Source organism: Acinonyx jubatus, chromosome B3 (assembly GCF_027475565.1).
Source record: "Acinonyx jubatus isolate Ajub_Pintada_27869175 chromosome B3, VMU_Ajub_asm_v1.0, whole genome shotgun sequence".
Lineage (NCBI taxonomy): Eukaryota > Metazoa > Chordata > Mammalia > Carnivora > Felidae > Acinonyx > Acinonyx jubatus.
Window position 1 is genome coordinate 37,077,320 of NC_069386.1, and position 22,176 is coordinate 37,099,495.

The following is a 22,176-nucleotide window of genomic DNA, read 5'->3' on the forward strand; positions in this document are numbered from 1 at the left end:
AGAAAGAGATTACTCAGTAATGTATGAATACTGGAACAGACACTTATGGGTTGTTTAATTCATAGTACTTTTGTAAATTGCTGGTACATACATATCAGCCTTGAGAATACTTTGTCCTATTTGCACATAAAAATGACTATATTCAGCATTGAAAGTCCAGTATAATGCTATCCTCCACTCTGTCGTTTGTTTTTAAAAGTAAAAATGTTGATTAAGAATTTACTATTTGATTTCAAGAAATATTTTGAAAATGACATGTATTAAAAATGACACAAAAAGCTTTTCAGTGGAAACTTCTCAAATTGCTTCTTGTTCTTTTCTCTGGGTTTTTGCAAAGCAAAATGAAGACACTCCCCACCTAGCCTGGACCTGTGTGCCCGGCAGATCAAACATTATACATATTTGTGTTAAAAATGTACACGCGACGGGAATCTAAATCATAGACTGTGGAAAAAGCAAACAAGGTATGACCTACCCAAAGATGACAGGATTAATCTGACAGAAAGGTAGCTCAGTTTTAAGCAAACATACCTTTCATGCTTCAGTCTTTTAAACACTTTAGCACAGATCAAATTTCACTTTAAAATTCTGGGCACAAAACATAAAGTTCCAAGTGAAAAAGCTTTCACACTCCTTCATAAACACAAATTCATTCACCAGGTTATATTATGGTTTGATTCCCATTTTCCTTAATTTGCTAATTGGTGAGCGTATGTCCACCGAACTTGGAGACGGCTTCTGTGCCCTCACTTTTACCACGTGACAAATAACAAAGTGGAAAACGTCAGCGATGAAAACAACTGATTTTGTGTTTTGTGGGTTGTCACACACAGAGCAGAACTCTCCTTTCATTCTTGCCGTTTCTATATTAAAACCACATACACGTTATGTAACTGCCACATTTGGGAGAAATTCTTCCTTGATAATCATTACTTGCTGACATTCCAAAAAAGTCTTCTTTAGAAGACACACACATCTTCCTAGTGCTTTTACGTACGTTAAAATCATTACAAAATCAAGGGTTTTGTTTCTGTTTTTGTTTTTTTACAAAATAAAGGGAATTATGTGATTCTACATCATCTTGGGAATCACAAGTTACCAATCTAAGGCTCTTTGTCCTGAAAACAAACAAAGTGAAGTGAATTTTTGATAGCTGTGGGCTGATACAAGTGTATCCTCCTCTCCAAGGGCTTTCAAACTGTAAAGGAAACTGATCCTCTCCTTCTGTGGACGTAGAAGCCTAGATACACACGGCATAAACATGTGTGACACACGCTCTGGAATACATACCAAGGCGAATGTCATTCAGGAGACTATATTCCTTAAAACCACAGAAATAAACCGCTCGCCATTACTCAAACAGTGATGACAAGTAAATGAAATATCAATCATGTAGGCTGTCAACCTTTTGGGACAGCAATAACTGTTAACAAGTAGTCTGGAAAAATTGTCCAAAAATGACTTGTCCTCGGCACACAAGTATTTGAGGTTTCCATGGAAAATTAAGATGCCAGTGGCTATTTGGAACATTGCTCAGGTATTCTTTTTAATGGGAAATTTGCCGGTTATTGATCCACAGCATGTACCCCCTTGGTTCTGGAAGGCTGCAAGCAACTTTCCAATCAGTGGCTGTCAAAAAAATTACTGCCTTTTTATACTGATACAAGACAACAGCAGTGGCGGTGTTCTCCTATAGTTAATGCTTTTCTTTAATTAACTGCTATGTACAATAGGTTAGTAATTTCAGTTACTACTTCACTACAGTCCTAGAGATCAAAACGAATAAAATATCTTTATGCTTTGTCTAACAAATTAATTATAGAGTTGTCTGAAACTGGTGCTCGGGGTCAAGTTTGAAAACAAATAACCTCAAATGTAAAGGGTCAGAACAGGTGCAATGCATTTTTTCCTACTATAAAACCTTGCATGCATGAAATTGACCTGTTTTCCAACTTTATTTATTTGTCTCCTAAAATAAATAAATAAATTTGGTTTCCCTTTCATTTCAGACCTGTGCCAAATCAACTGGCAAACTATACATACGTTTATAACCATTGCACAAATTTTTCGGCCACGGATAATAACCATCCCTTTATGCTACCTTTAACACAGTCACAGTAATGATATTAAGTGTGCCACTTGCCAGTATCTGTAAAGCAAGTAGTTAGCATTTGCTTTTTGTTTTCCACAGTTCTTCCAAATCCAAGGGACATTTTTTTTCCTGCTGAAATACTGGGTTTGATCTCTGTTTGTATTAACAGAGAATCTTGTGATCCATACAGCAAAGTAATTCAGCATCAGAAGCACACCATAAAGGGTGGTAATTAAACCCATGGCTTGGGCCCACTCCAGACAAGCAACTCTGAGGAGCAGGCCCTGTGAGGGCCACGGTGGGGCTGGCAAAGAGGCACCAGGCCTAAGAGCTCAGGCTGCCGCATACCGAGCGTTCTCGAAGGGACGAAGATATGGCATGGGGCCATGCGTACCTCCCAGCCCAGAGCAGTCCTGACAGGCCGTGTGTGCGCCTGTGCTGCCCAGTGAGACGAGCAAGGCACTTGGGGGACTCACAGGGCCCCGATGTGGGGAGTGGCCATTCCCCAGCACATAAGCTGGGCAAGGAAATAGTTCCCTCCCCTCGGATTACGAAGATGCTACACAGCCAGAGGAGACTCACTTGAGGGGCAGACGGGCTAGCACCGAAGCTGGGGAGCAAGGGGTTTCCAGATCCAGGCAATCTCTCAGTGTTTTTAGATATTCTCCTTTTAAAGAGAGCCTTTCCAATTTTGTTCTCAATAGTGATAAAATAAGCAATGACTTCTAACAGTCCAAACCAAACTGAAGAAAAAAACCCAAACAAATAAAAAGCTAAATCTTACATGCCAAGATACTTAAAAAAAATTTTTTTTAATGTTTATTTATTTTTGAGAGAGAGACAGTGCAAGCGGAGGAGGGGCAGTGAGAGAGAGGGAGACACAGAATCCGAAGCAGGCTCCTGGCTCTGAGCTGTCAGCACAGAGCCCGACGCAGAGGCTCCAACTCACAAGCTGTGAGATCATGACCTGAACTGAAGTCAGAAGCTTAACCAACTGAGCCACCCAAGTGCCCCTATGCCAAGATACTTAACATGGCTTGGACAGCAAAGTAACAGTGACCATTTTAACATTAATGGGGGCATAATCTGAAGCTATCCAAATAACTTTTTAAACATAATCTTTATAATCCTATCCTGGCTCTTATTATCCCTAACACAGAGCTGCATATAGCAGGTGTTCAATAAATATTTACTGACTGAAATAGGGTCTAATTCTGATTCTGCTACCTAACCCTTGTTTCCTCCAAATGAGAGTAAAGATAGCTGGTCCATCATACAGGGTGGCCGTGAAGTTCCAAATGAAACAGCAGCAAGAGAAATTTCTGAAGGCACTTTGCCAACTGTAATGTATTCTTGGTGTTTGAGAAATTAAAAAGTGAACCTCTTACCATTGAAACAACAGCACTTTCTGAATAGAAGTGTTCCCAGTTAAAAATACAAAAACAGTTTTGTGTAAAAAGTACAAAATACCGTGCTCAGACTGAGTACCTCAGCAGCAGGCATAAAACGTGTTTTCTGCTGGTGTTCCTGACAGAATCCGTTACGCGCAGTAATTGCAGCAATAATCAATAAGCTAACGGAGTAAAAGATTAATCAGTTTTGTGATTGCTAATGGAATCTCTAGTACCAGACTCAGATTAGTTTGCGTCCCTCTGAGATGCTCCTCAAAATCCTTAAACAATTTTAATAAGGATGTGACAAAGTTTAGCACAGTTATCCAAAAATCTAATTAATTTGAAACAGAGGGCCAGATTCAACGAGGGGATAGCAAGTACAATTCTTGGCTTGTTTTGTTTGCAAGTTTATCAAACAGTGTTCCTATTTGTTATGAACCTAATTCTAATTCCAACAGCACAATTCAGTCAATAATTACAACATTTTTTGTCTTCGTGGAAATCTGTCATATAAAAAACTTGAGTTCCCAAACAGCACCGTTTCATTTTACAAGGCACAAGTTCTCTATTAAAAGAGAGACAGAGACATAGGGAGATACGCACACATACACAACCACTTATAGACCACCTACTATGTACTAGGCTCAACACTAGCTATTTCTGTTTATTCATTTAATTTCTCACAACCCTATCCTATTCTGCGAGTATCGTTCATAGATGAAACAAAAGGTTTATCAGTGAACAACAGCAACAAAAATACTTCTTTCGTGTACTCAGAACATAAAATGTACGTTTACTATTTAAGAGTCCAAAGGTAAGTTACCTCTTATTTCTCATACCTGAAAACATTTAAAGAAATTGGGTTATTGGGCAGACTGCTGAGCTGGTGGGGAGAGTGGCTTCTTTAGTTACACCCTGTTTGGGTTCAGCCATGTCACCAATCTTTTCACACACTGGGGACACATGGCACCGCGCTGACGGGTGACCTCTCCCTCCCTCCTCAGCACCCCCTCTGGTTTTCCTCCTCCCTCTCTGCCCACTCAACTCAGTCTCCGGTAAGTGGTTCTTTCTCCTCCCCTCCTTTAAATGCTGGAGCTCCCCATGGTTTTTCATCAACCTTCTCTTCTTATTTTATACTCTCCTTGAGTTAACTTCAGCCACTTCAAAGGTTTCAATTACCAGAGGACTCATTGAGACTAATTAGGAGCTGATGAATCACAAATCTTTATTTCCAGCCCAAATCTCTCTCCTAAGATTTGGAACATACCAAACTGGTTATCCAGAGGCCTCTCAAATTCAACAGGTCTCTACCTTTCACACCCTCCCTCGTGCCCTAGACCCATCTTCCACCACCTGGGCTCCCTGTCTCGGTCAATGACATCACAATGACCTACTTTCCCAAGCCAGATAGCTGCAGGTAAACCAGACCATCTCTCTTTCCTTCTTCCCCATACTTAATCAACACCAGTTTTATTAACTCTACATCTTCCTAGCTTCTCAATTCCCCAAGGTTGGGCCCTCCATAGTCTAGCCCACCTTCTTTCCCAATCTCATGTCATACCCTTCCTGCCTCCCTGTCTGTTCTACACTGAATCCCAGGTAGCTCCTCCTGAATGCACCAGCTGCTCTTACACCTGAGCCTTTGACACACTGTTCTCTCTTCCCTGTCCCTTTGTCCCAGCTTACTCCATCCAGACACCACCTTCTTCAGGAAGCCTCCTCTGTCCCCAAAGCTACACTAGGTGCTCCTTCTTGTGCTCACAGAGCGCCTAACACTTAAGCATATTAGAGCACTTATCACTCTCCCTGGCAATTATGAGTTTTCATATCCTCCCACATTGAACACTGTTGGCTTTTTTGTTAATCTCCCTGAATGGACCATGGGCTCCTTGAAGGAATGAACTATATGTTCACTGTACCTGCACCACCTAGCATAGCACTTGGCCACATAGCTGCTATCCCATAAGTATTTATAGTATAAAACTGGCTGTACAGGGGCGCCTGGGTGGCTCAGTCGGTTGAGCAGCCGACTTCGGCTCAGGTCATGATCTCGCGGCGCGTGAGTTCGAGCCCCGCGTCAGGCTCTGTGCTGACCGCTCAGAACCTGGAGCCTGTTTCGGATTCTGTGTCTCCCTCTCTCTCTGATCCTCCCCCATTCATGCTCTGTCTCTCTCTGTCTCAAAAATAAATAAACGTTAAAAAAAAATTTTTTTTTAAAAACTGGCTGTACAAATAAGTGAGCAAATCAGTGAGTGATCTCAGGTCCTAGCTCTACGTTTACTGGTTGTGTGACCTTAAGAAAGGCACCCACTATGTGCGTCAGTAGCCTCAGCTATAAAAATAGGGACAATACCTGCCTTGCTCACCTTGTAAAGGTATTAAGAAGATCAAATCAAAGGAAGCAGTATATGGGAAACCTTCTATAAAGTACTTGAAAAGAATCTTGAAACAGGGCACAGGGCTATGAATCTCCCACTTCCAGGCAACAGTACATAGAAGAGAAGCGTCCATAACAATAGGGTAACATAGAAACCCCTAAACAAGATCACTGTTAGACCAAGTACAGAGGTAGATTTGACTAACTGCTTATCAAGGCTGAGTCAGTGCCCCTCCCTTTCCCTCCATTACTACAGTACTATAAATAATAAAATAATTAAAAGGGTATTATAAAGAATCATGTCTATTTTTCTTCTGGAAGTTAATCATGGGCAGGGGCCCTGTCTTGTGTATTTTAGTGTCTTGTAATACCTCTTGTATCTTGCAGAGGTATTAAACTGGAGTCTATATGGGCCTTAGGAGAGCCTTCAAATTCCTGAAATTATATGTGAAACACTGCATTGTGTCAATTTTCTGGGAAGAGAATAAACAACTTCCCTCACATTTTCAAATAGGCCTGTGTCCCTAAAAACCTAAGAAGTGACGCTGTACAGTGCCCAGCACTGTGCCTCACACATAAGAGTGCTCCACAAACGTTTACAGGAAGGAGGCAGACGGGAGCTGATAGAGACGTGGCAGCTAGTTTCATTGCTCATACCTCCTAACTTACTCGGTGGCAAGTCTTAGATATCAAATCGCATCAAATCAGGTTTATACATTATTCTTCTATACACGTGACAGAACAGTTTCCTAAACCTCTCCTTAACATACCTTCTAACAGTACAGTGTTTCAACCTATGAGGAATAAGTATGCTGGTTTTTTCCTACTAATGATAAAATTTTCACATTCCTGTTCAGTCAATACTGCAAGCATACCCCATTATAGGTAGCTCAGTCAGTAATTACAGCAATAATCAATAAACTAACCAACTATTTGCAGTCCATAGTTAATTTATTAGTTTTCCCAGTGAAGAGCCCAACAACCTGAACTCTGTTAAATGGATACAAATTCAATTAGAACACTACTTAGTGCGTCCTCAGTTACACTTTCTTTTGGTTATTTCTTATACTTTACATTGAGAGGCTTTCCTTCTATGGACGCTGACCTCTTAGGAAGCACACAATTGCTCCAGCAGTCAAAAATAACATATAAAACTAATCTATGTTGAATACCAAATCAATAACTGCATTTACGGATCTGGCTTCAGATCCCCCCACTTCTCAATAGCTCACTGCCCCTGCCTTGAGGTACTACAACGTACACACGCTCTTCCTCGGACTCTAGACCAAGGGTCCCCACATGGTCGCGGACAGATTAGATGATGAGAAAGAAAATCACAATGAAAAGTCTTACAGTGAAAAGGTCAACAGGGAACAACTCTGGGTCCTATTTATAGGCTAATGTTATTGGACGGATGCATTTATTAATGATTTGGAAGTGAAAAAGACAGTAAGTTGGCCACACTTAATGATAACACTGTTTGTTTTGAATAGTAAAACCGTAAAGGACATTAGGGAGCCCCAGATGGTCTTAACAGAGGTTTGGATAGACGATGGCAGATGAACTTCAACTTGGCTAAGTTTTAAGGTAATGTGTGTTGGCAGAAGGGGTTTGAATTTGTATTCAGCAATGGGTCCAAAACTTGTAGGAACCTCCTGGATGGAGCTTTCAGAGTCATCCACGTGGTTAGAATGGGGCAGTGTCTACACTAACCTTTCATCTGATTTCTAGGCTGCAGCAACTCTGCTGCACTTCTAAAGAAGAAGTTTAAATACCGTAGTCCCCCCTTATCTGTGGTTTCACTTTCCGTGGTTTCAGTTACCTGTGGTCAAAGGCAGTCCGGAAACAAATGATCCTCTTTCTGACATACTGTCAGAAGGTCAATAGTAACCTAACACTAGGTCACAACGCCTACGTCATTCACCTCACTTCATCCCATCATGTAGGCATTTTATCAACTCTTGGCATCACAAGAAGTGTGAGTATAGTACAATCAGGTATTTTGAGAGAGAGAGACCACATTCACATAACTTTCACTGTAGTATATTGTTGTAACTGTTCTATTTTATTATTAGTTATTGTTGTGAATCACCTGCTGTGCCTAATTTTAAATGAAACTTTACCACAGATATGTATGTATAGAAAAGACATGGTATATATAGGGCTTGGTACTATCCACAGTCACAGGCCTGCATGGGGTGGGGGGAGGGGATCCTGGATCTTATCCCCCACAGATAAGGGAATCTGCGACTTAAAACAGGATCATCAGGGGCGCCTGGGTGGCTCAGTCAGTTGAGCATCCGACTTCAGCTCAGGTCATGATCTCACGGTTTGTGAGTTCAAGCCCCGTGTCGGGCTCTGTGCTGACAGCTCAGAGCCTGGAGCCTGCTTCAGATTCTGTGTCCCCCTTTCTCTCCGCCCCACTCCTGCTCGTGCTCTGTCTTTCGAAAATGAATAAACATAAAAAAAAAAAATTTAAAACAGGATCATCAGGCCATGCAGGGAGCAGGCCAAATGTGACATTCTCTCACACTTTATTTAGCCATCCATTTCCAAGAATGCTTGATAAAGATCCAGCCTACTGCTCAACTTCTATTACTTTTTTAAAGTTCATTTATTTTAAAAGAGAGAGAGAGACAGACAGACAGCACACGAGGTGAGGAGGAGCAGAGAGAGGGGAGAGAGAGAATCCCAACCAGGCTCCGCACTGTCAGCACAGAGCCTGGCATGGGACCCAACCTCATGAACCATGAGATCATGACCTGAGCCAAAACTAAGAGTTGGACACTTAACCTACTGAGCCACCCAGGTGCCCCTCAACTTCCATTAAAAAATGAATCAATAGGGGCGCCTGACTGTCTAAGTCTGTTAAGCACCCGACTCTTGATTTCAGCTCAGGTCATGATCTCACAGTCATGAGATTGAGCTCCGCATCGGGGGGTCCTCCCTCTCCTTCTACACTTCCCCCACTTGTGCACTCGTGTGTGTGCTCGCTCTCCCTCTTTCAAAATAAAAAAAAAAGAATAAATAAAAAGGCAGGTGGGAATGAGTAAAGAACATATAATAAGTAACAGTAACAGAGAAACATAGAAAGAAGCAACTTGTTTTGAAATTTTCTATTACTTAAATTTATACCTTTTTGGACATATTGCCTAGATTGATAATTTATTGAATCTCTCTAACCCTACTGTGTTGTAGCATATTTACATTGATGTTTCAGATATATGTAGAAAATATCCCTCTTGTTTCCCGTAAGAATGGCCCTAAGAGAACAGAGGTTCCTTAAGAGCTGCCAACAAGGGCCTAGTCAACTGGGTATGCCCCAAGGCAGTCCGACTGCTAGAGGTCCATCATTCCCCTGCAGCCCACATCTCCTTTGAAGACAAGCTCCAAGCCAGAGCCCCCCCAAGGGGCTAACTGAGGTATCGCACGGCTCTACTGCCTCGCGCCAACTGCCTGGACACGGGACCCCAGAGGAACCAGACAGCCCATAGCCTACACCGAGCCCTCCACGGAGATGAACTAAAGCCATGCTAATGACAAAACACTGGTGGTCCAAAGCACCCCAGAGTGCCCTGGTGGCACCCCCGCTGAGGCCTGCTTGTGCTGGCTGGAGATTTCCTTTGCTTCCAGAGCCACATAAGCCCCTTGTTCTGATGAAAACTCCAGTATGCTTCTGTTCCTCACAAGCAAAGATGCCCCAAGATATTTCACAACAGGGGCTAACGGAGCTAAATAAGCAGCTACCACATGTTTGTCACTATTTCACAGGCATCCACATGTCCCAAGCAACACAGAGAAGGGAGTTAAAATAATCTGCCTCTGAACAAAAGTTTTATTCTTTGACTAGGATGAGAAAACAAGATATTATACAGCTTAGAGAATGTCATTTTTTAAAAAAAAATTTTTTTTAACGTTTATTTATTTTTGAGACAGAGCATGAACGGGGGAGGGTCAGAGAGAGAGGGAGACACAGAATCTGAAACAGGCTCCAGGCTCTGAGCAGTCAGCACAGAGCCCGACGTGGGGCTCGCACTCACATACCGCGAGATCGTGACCTGAGCCGAAGTCGGACGCTCAACCGACTGAGCCACCCAGGCACCCCGAGAATGTCATTTTTTAAGTTAAGAAAAAAAGAGTAATTTCCAAAGCTATGTATTTATTTCCTTTGGTTCAGCTCGCTCACTGTTTGTACCACTTCCCCACCCTCCCAGGAGAACACGCTGCACAACCGTTGTGTGGGTGAGCCACACTTGTAGGGAGCCAGCCACTCACTGAAGACTGAGCTGATTTTGCTGGTACAAAGTTCAAAGCAGAGCCTACTTAACATGGAGCATATTGAAATGCACCAGGTGGAAAATGAGCTTCCAACCTCTTGGTCTTTGAAGAAAACTTCCCAACAGCAAAGGCCCTGATGCTGTTAAATGTTCAACTCCTAAGTGGGCAACAAATTTTGTGGTAAAACTCAGCCTATAGATAAGGACGAAATCTTTAAAATTTCAAAAGCCCACAAAGTATTTTCTACATTCCTATTCAAACTCAGGCACACTAACATTCCAGTAAACAGCATTCTTTTTTGATATCAGGAAAAAAGAAGTATTTTAAAGCTTCCTCAGCAGGACCTCAATAGACGCCAAAACAAAAACATCATTTCAAACCACCAGGAGTAAAGACACTGAGAGTCTTCCCATTCACTGGCAACTTGACCTCCAACTGAATCTGACCTCTGTGGGCCTCATTTTCCTTATCTACAAAATGAAGCAGTTGGACAAGACTTCTAAGGCTCCCTTCCTTCCAACTCTACTTGGGTAACTGCATGATTTTAGAGGCAATCTCCAAATTATATATACTTGGATAAAGCTAATCATATCCCAATTTACAAGGTGCTACAGAGGTCAAGGAGTATTTTCCCTCATGGTACCCAACATCTAAAAAGGTACACTATGGTCAAGTATACCAAAGGGAATACTTACACTCCACTAAAACACAAGGTCTCTGCATAATGGGAGGCATTACAGTTAAACTTGTCCCATACTCTTCTGGCAACGCGGAAAAATGGTATAAAGAGAGAGAATGGGCAAAATGAAGAAAATTACTCTTGTTAATACTGTGCTCCACTCATACAAGCCTCTCGGTATCGAGAGAACCGGGTGTAATAAATCCTGTACCAGACACAGGATTTAGCAGAAACAAGTATGAATCCATTTACAAACGCAAGATGTACTGCTGGGTTTCTTAATGAAAGGTCACTCAAAAGCAGAGGTTAACTTTAAAATAACCCCCTCCTATAACCAGGTCTCAGTGATAGATAAAGCTTCACATGAATCAATAAACAAGCCCCAGCACTGTTGTTTGATGCTGAAAGGAAATGAAGCCAGCTCTGCCAGACAACGGATACAAAAAGACGGAAGGAGAGAAGCAACATTCCGTTTTTAATCTTCCCAGAAAATGAGAGGGGGGAACAAGAACATCAACAACAACAACAACAACAGTAAACCATAGTAAGGGAATATTTAACAAGGTCCTTTAAATAATTGGCAATGATCAGGTATTTAGTTTTCAGAATATGTAGGTTGGGTGTACTTTTTTTCCTAATAAAGCATTTCAGATTCTAATTAAAAAAATACTTTATGGAGGAATTAAAAAGATACAATAGTGTCAGAGGAAAAGCCATGATCCCAGAAGTGGAATATTCTAACAACATAACTTACAAGAAACTACGCTATAAAAACAGATTGTTGATTAACACAAACTCATAACAAAACGCAGAGAGCGATCACAATGGTGCTGTAATAACACTTGGCTGCTGGATTCTCTCAATACATTAAATATCTCCTTGGAGACCAAATTACTTTACATTTTCTTAAAAGACAATTTATTATAGCTTTGTTTTCTTCTCATTATCTCTTAAAAATATATCTAATGAAGAAAAGAATACAACTTCTAAATAACTTACATAAAACGGTACTAATGTGTGACAACAGACTTGGGTTTAATATGTTGGTTATTATTTAACAGCACACGACAACTTATTGTCATGACAGATCCTTACCACGATGCGATACTCTGTGTCACATGTATCAAAAACCACTGTATGCCATTATTATGGCACACATAAAATTAACAGCCTAAGGCTGCTAGCAATTTAAATAATTGATAAGTTTTCAATTAAAAAGGCAACATTTTCAGGTCTAATACGAAAATCTATTTAAATTACTGATAAAAACTTATGCTTCTGTTGGCCCAAAGCCAGAAAATGCCTGCATTCAAGGGAGAAGAAAGTAATTTTGCAAGTTCCAACCCAGACATTGCAAATTTTCTTTTTAATTCTATTCAGAGATCCAAGCTGTTTATTCATTTACCCTTTGTAGTCAGTGAAAAAGAATGATTAAGGGATTTCCGGTAAACGTGTCTCTACTTTTGTTTTCCCTCTATGGATTTTAAAGAAATACTAAGGGGACTGAAAATTTATTAAATTTGACAAGAAAAACTAAGCTGCGCTTTACAGTAAATATGTGCTCCTCTCTCAGTATCTCCCCTATGCCACCACCCAGATCCTGGATTCAAAAATTTTTTCAGGGTCAAAATGGACCGAAAGAGTAGAGACCATGCAAGTTTTTCCTCACAGATCAGAGACTGAGGACTATCAACCAAAATCTTTTTTTTTTTTTATTTTTTAAATGTTTATATAGCTTTGAGAGAGAGAGAGAGAGAGAGAGAGAGAGAGAGAGAGAGAGAGAGAGAGCCAGAGCATGAGCGGGGGAGGGGCAGAGAGAGAGAGGGAGACACAGAACAGGAAGCAGGCTCCACTCTCTACGCAGAGCCGCAGAGCCGGATGCGAGGCTTAAACCTACACTGTGAGATCACGACCTGAGCCGAAGCCCGACGCCCAACCGACTGAGCCATCCAGGCGCCCCTCAACCAAAATCTATTGTGACATTAGGCCCAAATGGTTCTCCTTAGGACAAACTGGAACCCAAAGGAATTTCAATCATAAGAACCAAGACAGATCAAAATGGCAGCCAACCAATGTTTTGTGTGCTTTTTGAGGAAGAGGCTCCCCTACTCTTTACTTTTTAAATGTTTATTCAGGGCCCGACTCTACATAAACAGAACACATGAAGCGTACAGGATGGTAGGGCTATCTCAATAGATAAGAGGAAAAGGAAATCCATTTAGGCTTTAAATGACTTAAAGCTTATTATCTCTCTCAGGGATATTTTCATTTTCATTTAAAAAGATTTTGCTCAAACATTTAGAATCAGAAGACAAGAACATAAGTTAAAATTCTTTGAGGACTTCAGATTCCCGGCTATAAATATTTAAGTGAATTAATGAGAAAACCTGGACCTGATCAGCCAGACCACAATGCACGGGCCACTGCCAATTCATAAAAACGTCTTCGCCATCCAGTAAAAGTAAAGACTATTGGGGCACCTGAGTGGCTCAGTCAGTTGAGCATCCGACTTCAGCTCAGGTCATGATCACACAGTTCATGAGTTCGAGGCCCGCGAAGGGCGTGCTGCTGTCAGTGCGGATCCCACTTTGGGTCCTCTGTCCCCCTCTTCCTTTGCCCCTCCCCCACTCTCTGTCTCTCTCAAAACTGAATAAGCATTTATTTAAAAAAAGAAGAATATTGAGGCTCCTGGGTGGCTCAGTCAGTTAAGTGTCTCAGGTCAGGATCTCATGGCTAGAAAGTTTGAGCCCCGCGTTGGGCTCTGTGCTGAGAGCTCAGAGCCTGGACCCTGCTTCAGATTCTGTGGCTCCCCCTCTCTCTAACCTTCCCTGCTCATGTTCTATCCTTGAAATATAAATAAGCATTAAAAAATTAAGAAAAATAATAAAGAAGAATATCAATTCACTATGTTGTACACCTGAAACTAATATAACATTGTGTGCGGACTATACTTCAATTTAAAAAAATAAAAAGAAAAAAAATGTAATGCGTTTTACCTAAAACTAAATTTACTCACTTTATTTTTTATTTTATTTTATTTTATTTTATTTTATTTTATTTTATTTTATTTTATTTTATTTTATTTTATTTTATCTTATTTTATTTTTAAGTAATCTCTACACCCAACGTAGGGCTTGAACCCACAAGCACACTCCCCCAACTGAGCCAGCCAGGTGCCCCTAAATTGACTCACTTTAATGGTCACCTTTACTTTTGAGATTATGCCTTGCCCACCATCTCTGACCTTTAAATGACTCTATTTGTTAGTAAAATGATGGTTAACAGTAGGCAATTTTTATTAGTTTATTTTGTTAATGTGTTTATTTGGCAAAATAAAAGGTTACAATGCCAGTGTCCGCCCTCCAATGCGAAAATAAAAACTGATTCGTTCACAAAATCCACAGATTTGGAGGTCAATGAGCTGGATGATTTCTTTCAGACTAAAAAGTGGCTCTAAAGAAATCTCAGAAACTTTTAAGTTTAAGGACAGTTACATAACTCTAATATTTTCCTACAACACAAAAATAAATACTGCATTTGAAAAAATAAGCATAAATCATAAGGAATATATACTACAGATAGCTCAACTAAGGTACGCCCTACACACAAATCATTCAGAATTTAGTAACGAGGATGACAGAAAGATTCCCACACTAATGTGCAAAGAGGTGGATGGGACAGAAACAGCATGAAACACCTTCCATAGCATGAGCTTTCGCTTAAGGAGAGGCTGGACTTAAATTCCACATTCACATTCACGCTAGCTCTAAGACCTTGGGCATACTTCTTAACCATGGCTTCCTCAGCTAAAACGTAGGGATTATAGTATCTACCTCACAGAGTCATTATTAAAACCAAAGAAAATAAAATACGTTAGGCATCTAGTATATATATAGTAGGCACTTAGAAACAGAAATGATTATCATCACTGTGGTCACATAGAGTAACATTTCTCACAAAGCACAATTTGTCAGATCTTCCCAAAAGAACGCTTTTGAAAGCACACCTTTGCGTGTGGTTATGTCAGAGACATAATAAAAGTACACTGATGTCAGTAATGTACTCTCTGCAATGGATGTATGTGAAAAAACTAGAACCCATCTGTACGTGTGTGTTTTCTAAATATAAGCATGTCACATTCTCAGGAGAGTTAGCCAATCTATCAATACCAGTGCTAGACATTTCAGCAGACAACCCTACTCTGCCCTTCAAGGTACTGATGAGCCCTGCTCTAAATTCTCAGTGCACAAAGGCTCTCAAATAAGTTAATGGGAAGTCAATGGGAAATTGACTTTTCCTACTCCGTGCTGGTCTGAATGCAACGCTCTGTTAATCATGCCATCCTTCTTGTTCTCTTTCCTCCTACCCTAAATTAAAACTATTGGTGGAAACCCATACAGATATTTTACAGTTTTCATCACAATGAAACAATATCCTGGTTGAAGTTGAGGTCCATCAAAAACCTACAGCCTCACTGCTGGCTAAGATTAGAGTCTCACTGACCAGCAAGGGCCCTGACTCCATCATTTCCACCAGAATACTACTTTGCATTTGTATAGAACTTTTAACTTTCCAAAGGGCTTTCACATCTATTATCCCACTTGATCATTACAATGACCCTGTGCAGTAGAAAGGACAAGTATTATTATCCACAATTGACAGATGAGGCAACTATAGCACAGAAAGGTTAAGTGATTTGCCTAAGGCCAGCAAGCCAGAGAAGAGCAGTGGTCTCCTGACTTCGGGTCCAGTGCTCTTTCCACCAGGCCACTAGAGAAGGTTTTGTAAACAGATTACAAATTCAGATAAAATAGAAAAAAATGAGTAAGAGGAAATAAAACAAAATAAGAAGACAGCATAAATCAGGGCTCAGAAAAGCAATGCCCCTTCATCATAGCTGGGTTTGTCAAGCTGAGTATTAAAGTTTTAGAAATATACCCTTTTCTCTTGTTTATCTACTTCAGTCCTGAGACAAACACTAAAGCAAATGTTCACTGAAATTTGAAACATAAAAGTCATTCAGTATATATTCAAATCACTTTAAGTCAGTAAGTAACCCCATTCATTCTGGGGTGGAAGAAAGAGGGAGGGAGGAAGAGTTATTTTAGTGCATAAAATAACTGAGAATACATTTTTAAACCGTGTATCCACACCAAGCCTGCAGCTACATTATAACCATAGTCTGTTGGGAAGGGTGAAAGAGATCTCCAGTTGAAAGTAGATTTTGAAAAATTTTTTAGAGCCCAGGGGTTCATTTTTAATGAGCCGTTACTTTAAGTACTGCATAAAAAATACAGGAAATTGATAGTCCATTTAGTCTGCACCATACCTAATGCAAAAGTCATTAAGATGCATTATTCTTAATGTTCATGATATGATCAGTAAGTGTCTTTTGAAAAGAACGTCCTTAACTTTCACGTAAGGAAATCCTTGAAAACCCTGTATATCATACATAAAAATGTTATGGTAACTGTGATTTACTTTCAGATCTTCCCCATGCCAAGAAGCAGCATCCTCAACTACATTAACGTTTTAAAAAACAGTCCTCATTTGTAGTATACTTACATATGACAGCATTGCCTCCATTTCTTCATCACTTCTCACTGTAATTCGATCACCATCCTCGTCCTCATCTGTTGAAGAGGAAACACAGGGTAAGATAAGACCTGCAGTTTTTAATTTTTTTTTTAACGTTTATTTATTTTTGGGACAGAGAGAGACAGAGCATGAACGGGGGAGGGGCAGAGAGAGAGGAAGACACAGAATCGGAAACAGGCTCCAGGCTCTGAGCCATCAGCCCAGAGCCCGACGCGGGGCTCGAACTCACGGACCGCGAGATCGTGACCTGAGCTGAAGTCGGACGCTTAACCGACTGAGCCACCCAGGCGCCCCAAGACCTGCAGTTTTTAAATGTACAAAAACCATGTTGGCCGGGAACATAATACAACTGCTTTTCACAACGTGACAGCCAAAGCTTCAACATTGTATTTTTGAGGACGTTGAGGTTATTGGTTTGTTTTTCAGTTGGGGTTTGTGTGTGTGTGTGTGTGTGTGTGTGTGTGTGTGTGTACAGAATATGAACAGGGCCCCGATAAAGAACTAAAACTTTCAGGGACAGCTGAAAATCAGAAAAATTCTGCTTGTCAATCATGACATGTATCCAGGGTGAAGTGTCACTGGAGTATGACGAAACAGGTTTGGTGTGGAGAACTTTAAAAACTGAAGGGAGGCTATAGGTCTTTTCTACTCTCAGTAATTTTCTTTTCCCACACATCACCCTATCCCTTACTTGTCCAGTCCTCCTCTCTCCCAGGCAAGCAATCACTGTCACAGCAGCACGATGCAAATGGCTCACAGGTACTGAACACTACTACACACAATGCACCATGATTTGTGCCTCCCATGCCATACCTCCATCCCACGATGTGGACACTATGACTTGATTATTGCTATTCCCTTTTCACAGAAGAACTTCGAGTGGGAAGTTCAGCAGAAGGTTATACCTTGCAAGGCAACTGTCACGCACTTATCCCCACATCCCATTCTATCTGGTGGCTCACTTGCTCTTTCTGAACAGTTTCATTTCTACTGGGTACCCTGACCACAGCAAGTAAGCTTCAAGTGGCCATTCATGCTATTTTTGAAAAAATTTGATAGTCTTAAAACTAGAGGATACTTAGACTTTACAAAATACATAATCAGAATGCATACATTTGAATAAATGTATCATCAAAGCAGCCATACCCAGAAACATTTCAATGATGCTTCTCCTGTTCAAAATAGTTTTGAAATACCTCTTCAAAAACTGCTTTAAGAACCCAAAGTTAGACCACGTGGAAACATCAGATCTCATTTTTAACCCAAACTGGAACTGCCTACCTGATCACTTGCCTACACTATCTGCCAGGCAGGACTCAGAACAACTTTTGCATATTTTAGAATATTTAGTTAGCCACTTCATCCTTCTGAAGATAAAGATCTGTCGATAGAACAGCCTATGCGATCGATTCTAAATGTATGGTTGAAAGAAAAATGCCAAAAACATCTTGAGCAATAGTGACATTGCTGGAAGATGTGCACAGCCTCCCTAGGGACAACTGAGACGGGCAGGCTCTCTCTCAATTTGGATGCTTGAGCTCCGATGTGCTTGTTAAACAATCAGTGTTGTTAATTTTTTTTGGTCACTCTTGAGTATCTAATTGCTGATTTGATCAGATGCAGAGAACCTGATCCCAGGCCTGCAGAAACTGACAAATCTCAGGTCACGAAGAGAATAAGCTTACGTGACATGCTCTGGGGACTCTTACTGAAAATACAGGGCGGTTCAGTCCAGAATGTGGAACTTCGCCCACCACACCTCAGTGGGCCCTCCCTCCCATCCAGCTGCAGTTCTGAAGATACTCCCCTGCTCAGTGGCCAGGTCATGGAAACCCTAGGAGGGAGCTTGTATTCTCTCCTAATTAGCCTGTTTCAGAGCAAAATGCTACTTCCTTTTTCTCCTCAGCAGCCAATAGCAATCTGTCTGACAGCGCGACAGAAACCAGCAGTTCAGCCAGCGCTGCTCGGTGACCAAGCCAACTGCTCTCACTGGGGTTTCTCTCCAAAGCATTTGTTCCTGGATCCCGGATTGCAGTTCATTCCCAAAGAGTTCCCCAATTCAATGTAAACCAGTATCATCAAGTCACACTGTTTAAATATCTACATAAATAGGAGCTGTCCAGAGTCACTACTGTACTTTGTTAAAGGCTGCCTGTTTTAGTATAAAAGACACACGGCGGTCACTTTCAGTAACAAAGAAGGCACAGGCCTAACAATGTTACAGGTGCAAGGGACCACAGAGGAACCTAACTCCTCCTTTCTTTTCCCCCTCCTTCCACTCTGCCTCTTTCCCTCCCTCCTTTCCTTCCTTCCTTCCTTTTGCAGACACTAAAAGCCAAACTGGGAAAGAAATGCCATTCTAGTTTTGGAAACAGGAGGAGTGTCTACATAAATTCTAGAAACTAGCATTTTCAAGGTTAAGTAAAAGATTCTTCTTACAAATACAGGAAACAAAGGAGGGAAAACCAGATACAGTATAAAGGGACATAATGTTATATACTACCACACATGAAAACACTTTACATTTCTGTTTTAAAGCCAAGTCAAATTCTCTGTTTAGATGTGGGCTACAATGATTTGTTCTTGATAAAGTCCTGAACTTGGTAAAAATTTCCAGCCTGAACAAAGTCACTTTTTGTAACTCTTACGTCTACACCACAGCTAGCTACAGAGACGTGGTTACAAAGGAACTGTTTACATTCAAATTTCGATACACACAGACCTCTATAAGGTATTGTTCACCCAGGATGAGGAAGTGTTTGGCGTTTAATAAAACAGGTGAAAACCCTTTTTATAATTTGTGAAGCAAGGGCACAGATTCCAGAAAAATCATTTAAATCTCAGTCTCTCTCAATCAGGAACAACCCAACAATAAAAGAGTTCTCTATGTTCTCAAAGCCAGAACTTGAACCCTTGAGGCTACTTAAAACAGAAGATTTTGGAATTCCATGAAATCTCTACGGGATTATTTCAGGGGGAAAAAAGACAAATCTGTGAGGGAAGTCAGCTACCAGAATAATTTCTTGGCTAGCAGTTCCATGAAATACTGTAAGGACACCTGGCTTTAAGTGGACAGAAAGCAGAGGCCAAAAGGTCAGAATAGCCAGCCTAGTGCTAAGTGTTGGAGATGTCCCACAAGGGGTCTGACTCCAAGGAAAAGATTGTGGCTACGTTGAAAGAAGCATTCTAATAAAGCCTGGGGATAAAATGAGACTTCACTTGATCTCAGCCAAAAGGCCGAGAAGTGATAAGCCTGGGGATAAAATGAGACTTAGATGACATAGTAATTAATGGCTCTTATGGATTAATAAGAACCTCTGTTTTACAAACTATCGGTTTTCTTTATAAACTGCTCTTCGGGGGACTGACAGACTCTGTACTATTTGTGATCAGTTTTCATGAAGACCCCGTTCTTGTCAGAGAGGAGACTGAGTTGGAAAGTCCTCACACCTATGAGAAGACTGAGGATTCTGGCCAAAAGGCAAAACCCAAGCTACCTACCCCCATGATGACAGTCATACCATTTGCCCTGATGGTTAAAGTGAGAATACACTTCTCTGTAAAGACAATACATTCCAAAGACACACAAATGGCCAACAGACACATGAAAAGATGTTCTATCACTCATCATCAGGGAAGTACACATCAGAACCACAATGTGCTATCACCTCACATCCGTCACAATGGTTGCATCAAAAAAGACAAGAGACAACAAGGAGCACCCGAATGGCTCAGTCGGTTAAGTGTCCAACTCTTGAACTCAGCGTAGGTCTTTTTTTGGGGGGGAGGGGGGGTGGGGAGGGAGAGAGAGAGAGAGAGAAAGAATCCCAAACAGGCTCCACACTGACAGCACAGAGACCGATGTGGGGCTCAAACCCACAAACTGCAAGACCATCACCTGAGGTTTTGATCTCAGGGTAGTGAGTTCAAGCCCCACGTCGGGCTCCATGCTGGGTGTGGAGCCTACTTAAAAAAAAAAAAAAAAAAAAAGACAAGAGACAACAAGGATGTGTAGAAAAAGGGAACCTGCGGAGTGCCTGGATGGCTCAGTTGGTTGAGTGGCTGACTTCAGCTCAGGTCATGATCTCGTGGTTTGTGGGTTTGAGCCCTGCGTCAGGCTCTATGCTGACAGCTCAGAGCCTGGAGTCTGCTTCGGATTCTGTGTCTCACTCTCTCTCTGCCTCTTCCCCACTCATGCTGTCACTCTCACTCTCAAAAATAAATAAACATAAAAAAAATTTTTTTTTAAAGAAAAAAGAAAAAGGGAACCCTTGTGCTCTGTTGGTGGGAATATAAACTGGTGCAGCCACCACAGACAACAGTATTGAGTTTCCTCAAAAAGTTAAAACCAGAACTACCATGTGACCTAGCAATTCTACTTCTGGACATCTATCCAAAGGAAACTAAATCACTCTCTCAAAGAGATATATGAACCTCCATGTTCACTGCAGCATTATTCACAATAGTGAAGATATGGAAACTACTTAAATGTCCACCAACAGATGAACAGATAAAGATATGGTGTATATATACATTGGAATATTATTCATCCACAAAAAAGCCGTTTGCAACAACTTGGATGAATCCCAAGGAGGGCATTATGCTAAGTCAGAAAAAGACAAATACTATATATCACTTATATGTGAAAATTTGAAAAGCCAAACCTAAAAAAACAGAGTGTGTGATTACCGATTACCAAGGGCTGGGGTTGGGGGCAAATGGGGAGCTTCTGCCAGAGTATAAACTTACAGTTATGCATATAACAAGGTCTGGGGATCTAATGTAGGGCATGGGGATTATAGCTAATGACCCCGTATCATATACTTGCATGTTGCTGACAGTAAATCTTAAATGTTCTCACCACAAAAAAGAAACGGTCATTATAGGACAGGCTAGAGGTGTTAGCTATTGCTACGGTGCTGGTAATCAGTTTGTAACATATAACTGCATCAAATCAGCAGGGTGTACACCTTAAACTTACACAATGCTATACATCAATTATATCTCAATAAAGCTGGAAAAAAATTTAAATAAAAGACAGTAAATTGACAGGTATTAGAAGTCATTGGAGGGTAAGAAAGTAGAAAGGCATACCAAGCAATGTGGTATAACAGTAACTTAAAACACTTCCCTGTTAAAAGTTGGACACACACAGCCATTCCAGCAGACACTCTGGCTATTTGCCTATCAAACTGGATTAGCTATAGAAAGAACACTAAACAGAAGTGTCAATCATAACAATTTACTAACGTGGCACAAAGAGTTTCAAGGTTATAAATAACGTTGTTGAAGAACACGAGGAAGTAGTAGTACTAAGTGATGAGAAGTAGAAAAAATAATCTGAACTTTTTGTCTTATCCACAGAGGTTCTTTACCATCTGACCAAAAAAGCATTACTAGATATGACCAAGGGGGGAGGGGGGGGGCGTTGGCATGCGATAGATCTGATACACTGGTTCACAATGAGAATTCCAGACTTCTCTACTTGCCTGGAGCATAGTAATATGATTTTCCAGCACATTAGGGAAGCAAAAGTAGAACCAGAAAGTCTATGTACTGGCTGGATTTTGTTAATGTCACTTAAAATGGAGGAAAAAATCCTAGCAAGATACCAAATAGAGTGCAGCAGATGGAAAACAAATATTATGAAGCAATCTTCACAAAATCTGCAGTGTGTCACAAATACACAAAATGGCAGAGTTTGGGAAAAGAGAATCATAACAGGCCATATGTTGTTAGCAATTTTATTTGAAGCAAC

General features: G+C 40.9%; 1 protein-coding gene across 11 annotated transcripts in view; it reads right to left on the bottom strand.

The window, feature by feature from the left end:
- Positions 1-22,176, bottom strand: part of MAP2K5 (mitogen-activated protein kinase kinase 5) — a 269,517-nt gene that overhangs the window by 230,260 nt on the left and 17,081 nt on the right. For all 11 annotated transcript variants that reach the window (XM_027067609.2, XM_027067613.2, XM_027067608.2 and 8 more), the window contains exon 3: positions 16,386-16,453. In XM_027067609.2, the coding sequence (XP_026923410.1) occupies positions 16,386-16,453 (68 nt within the window). The remainder of the gene's footprint in view (positions 1-16,385; positions 16,454-22,176) is intronic.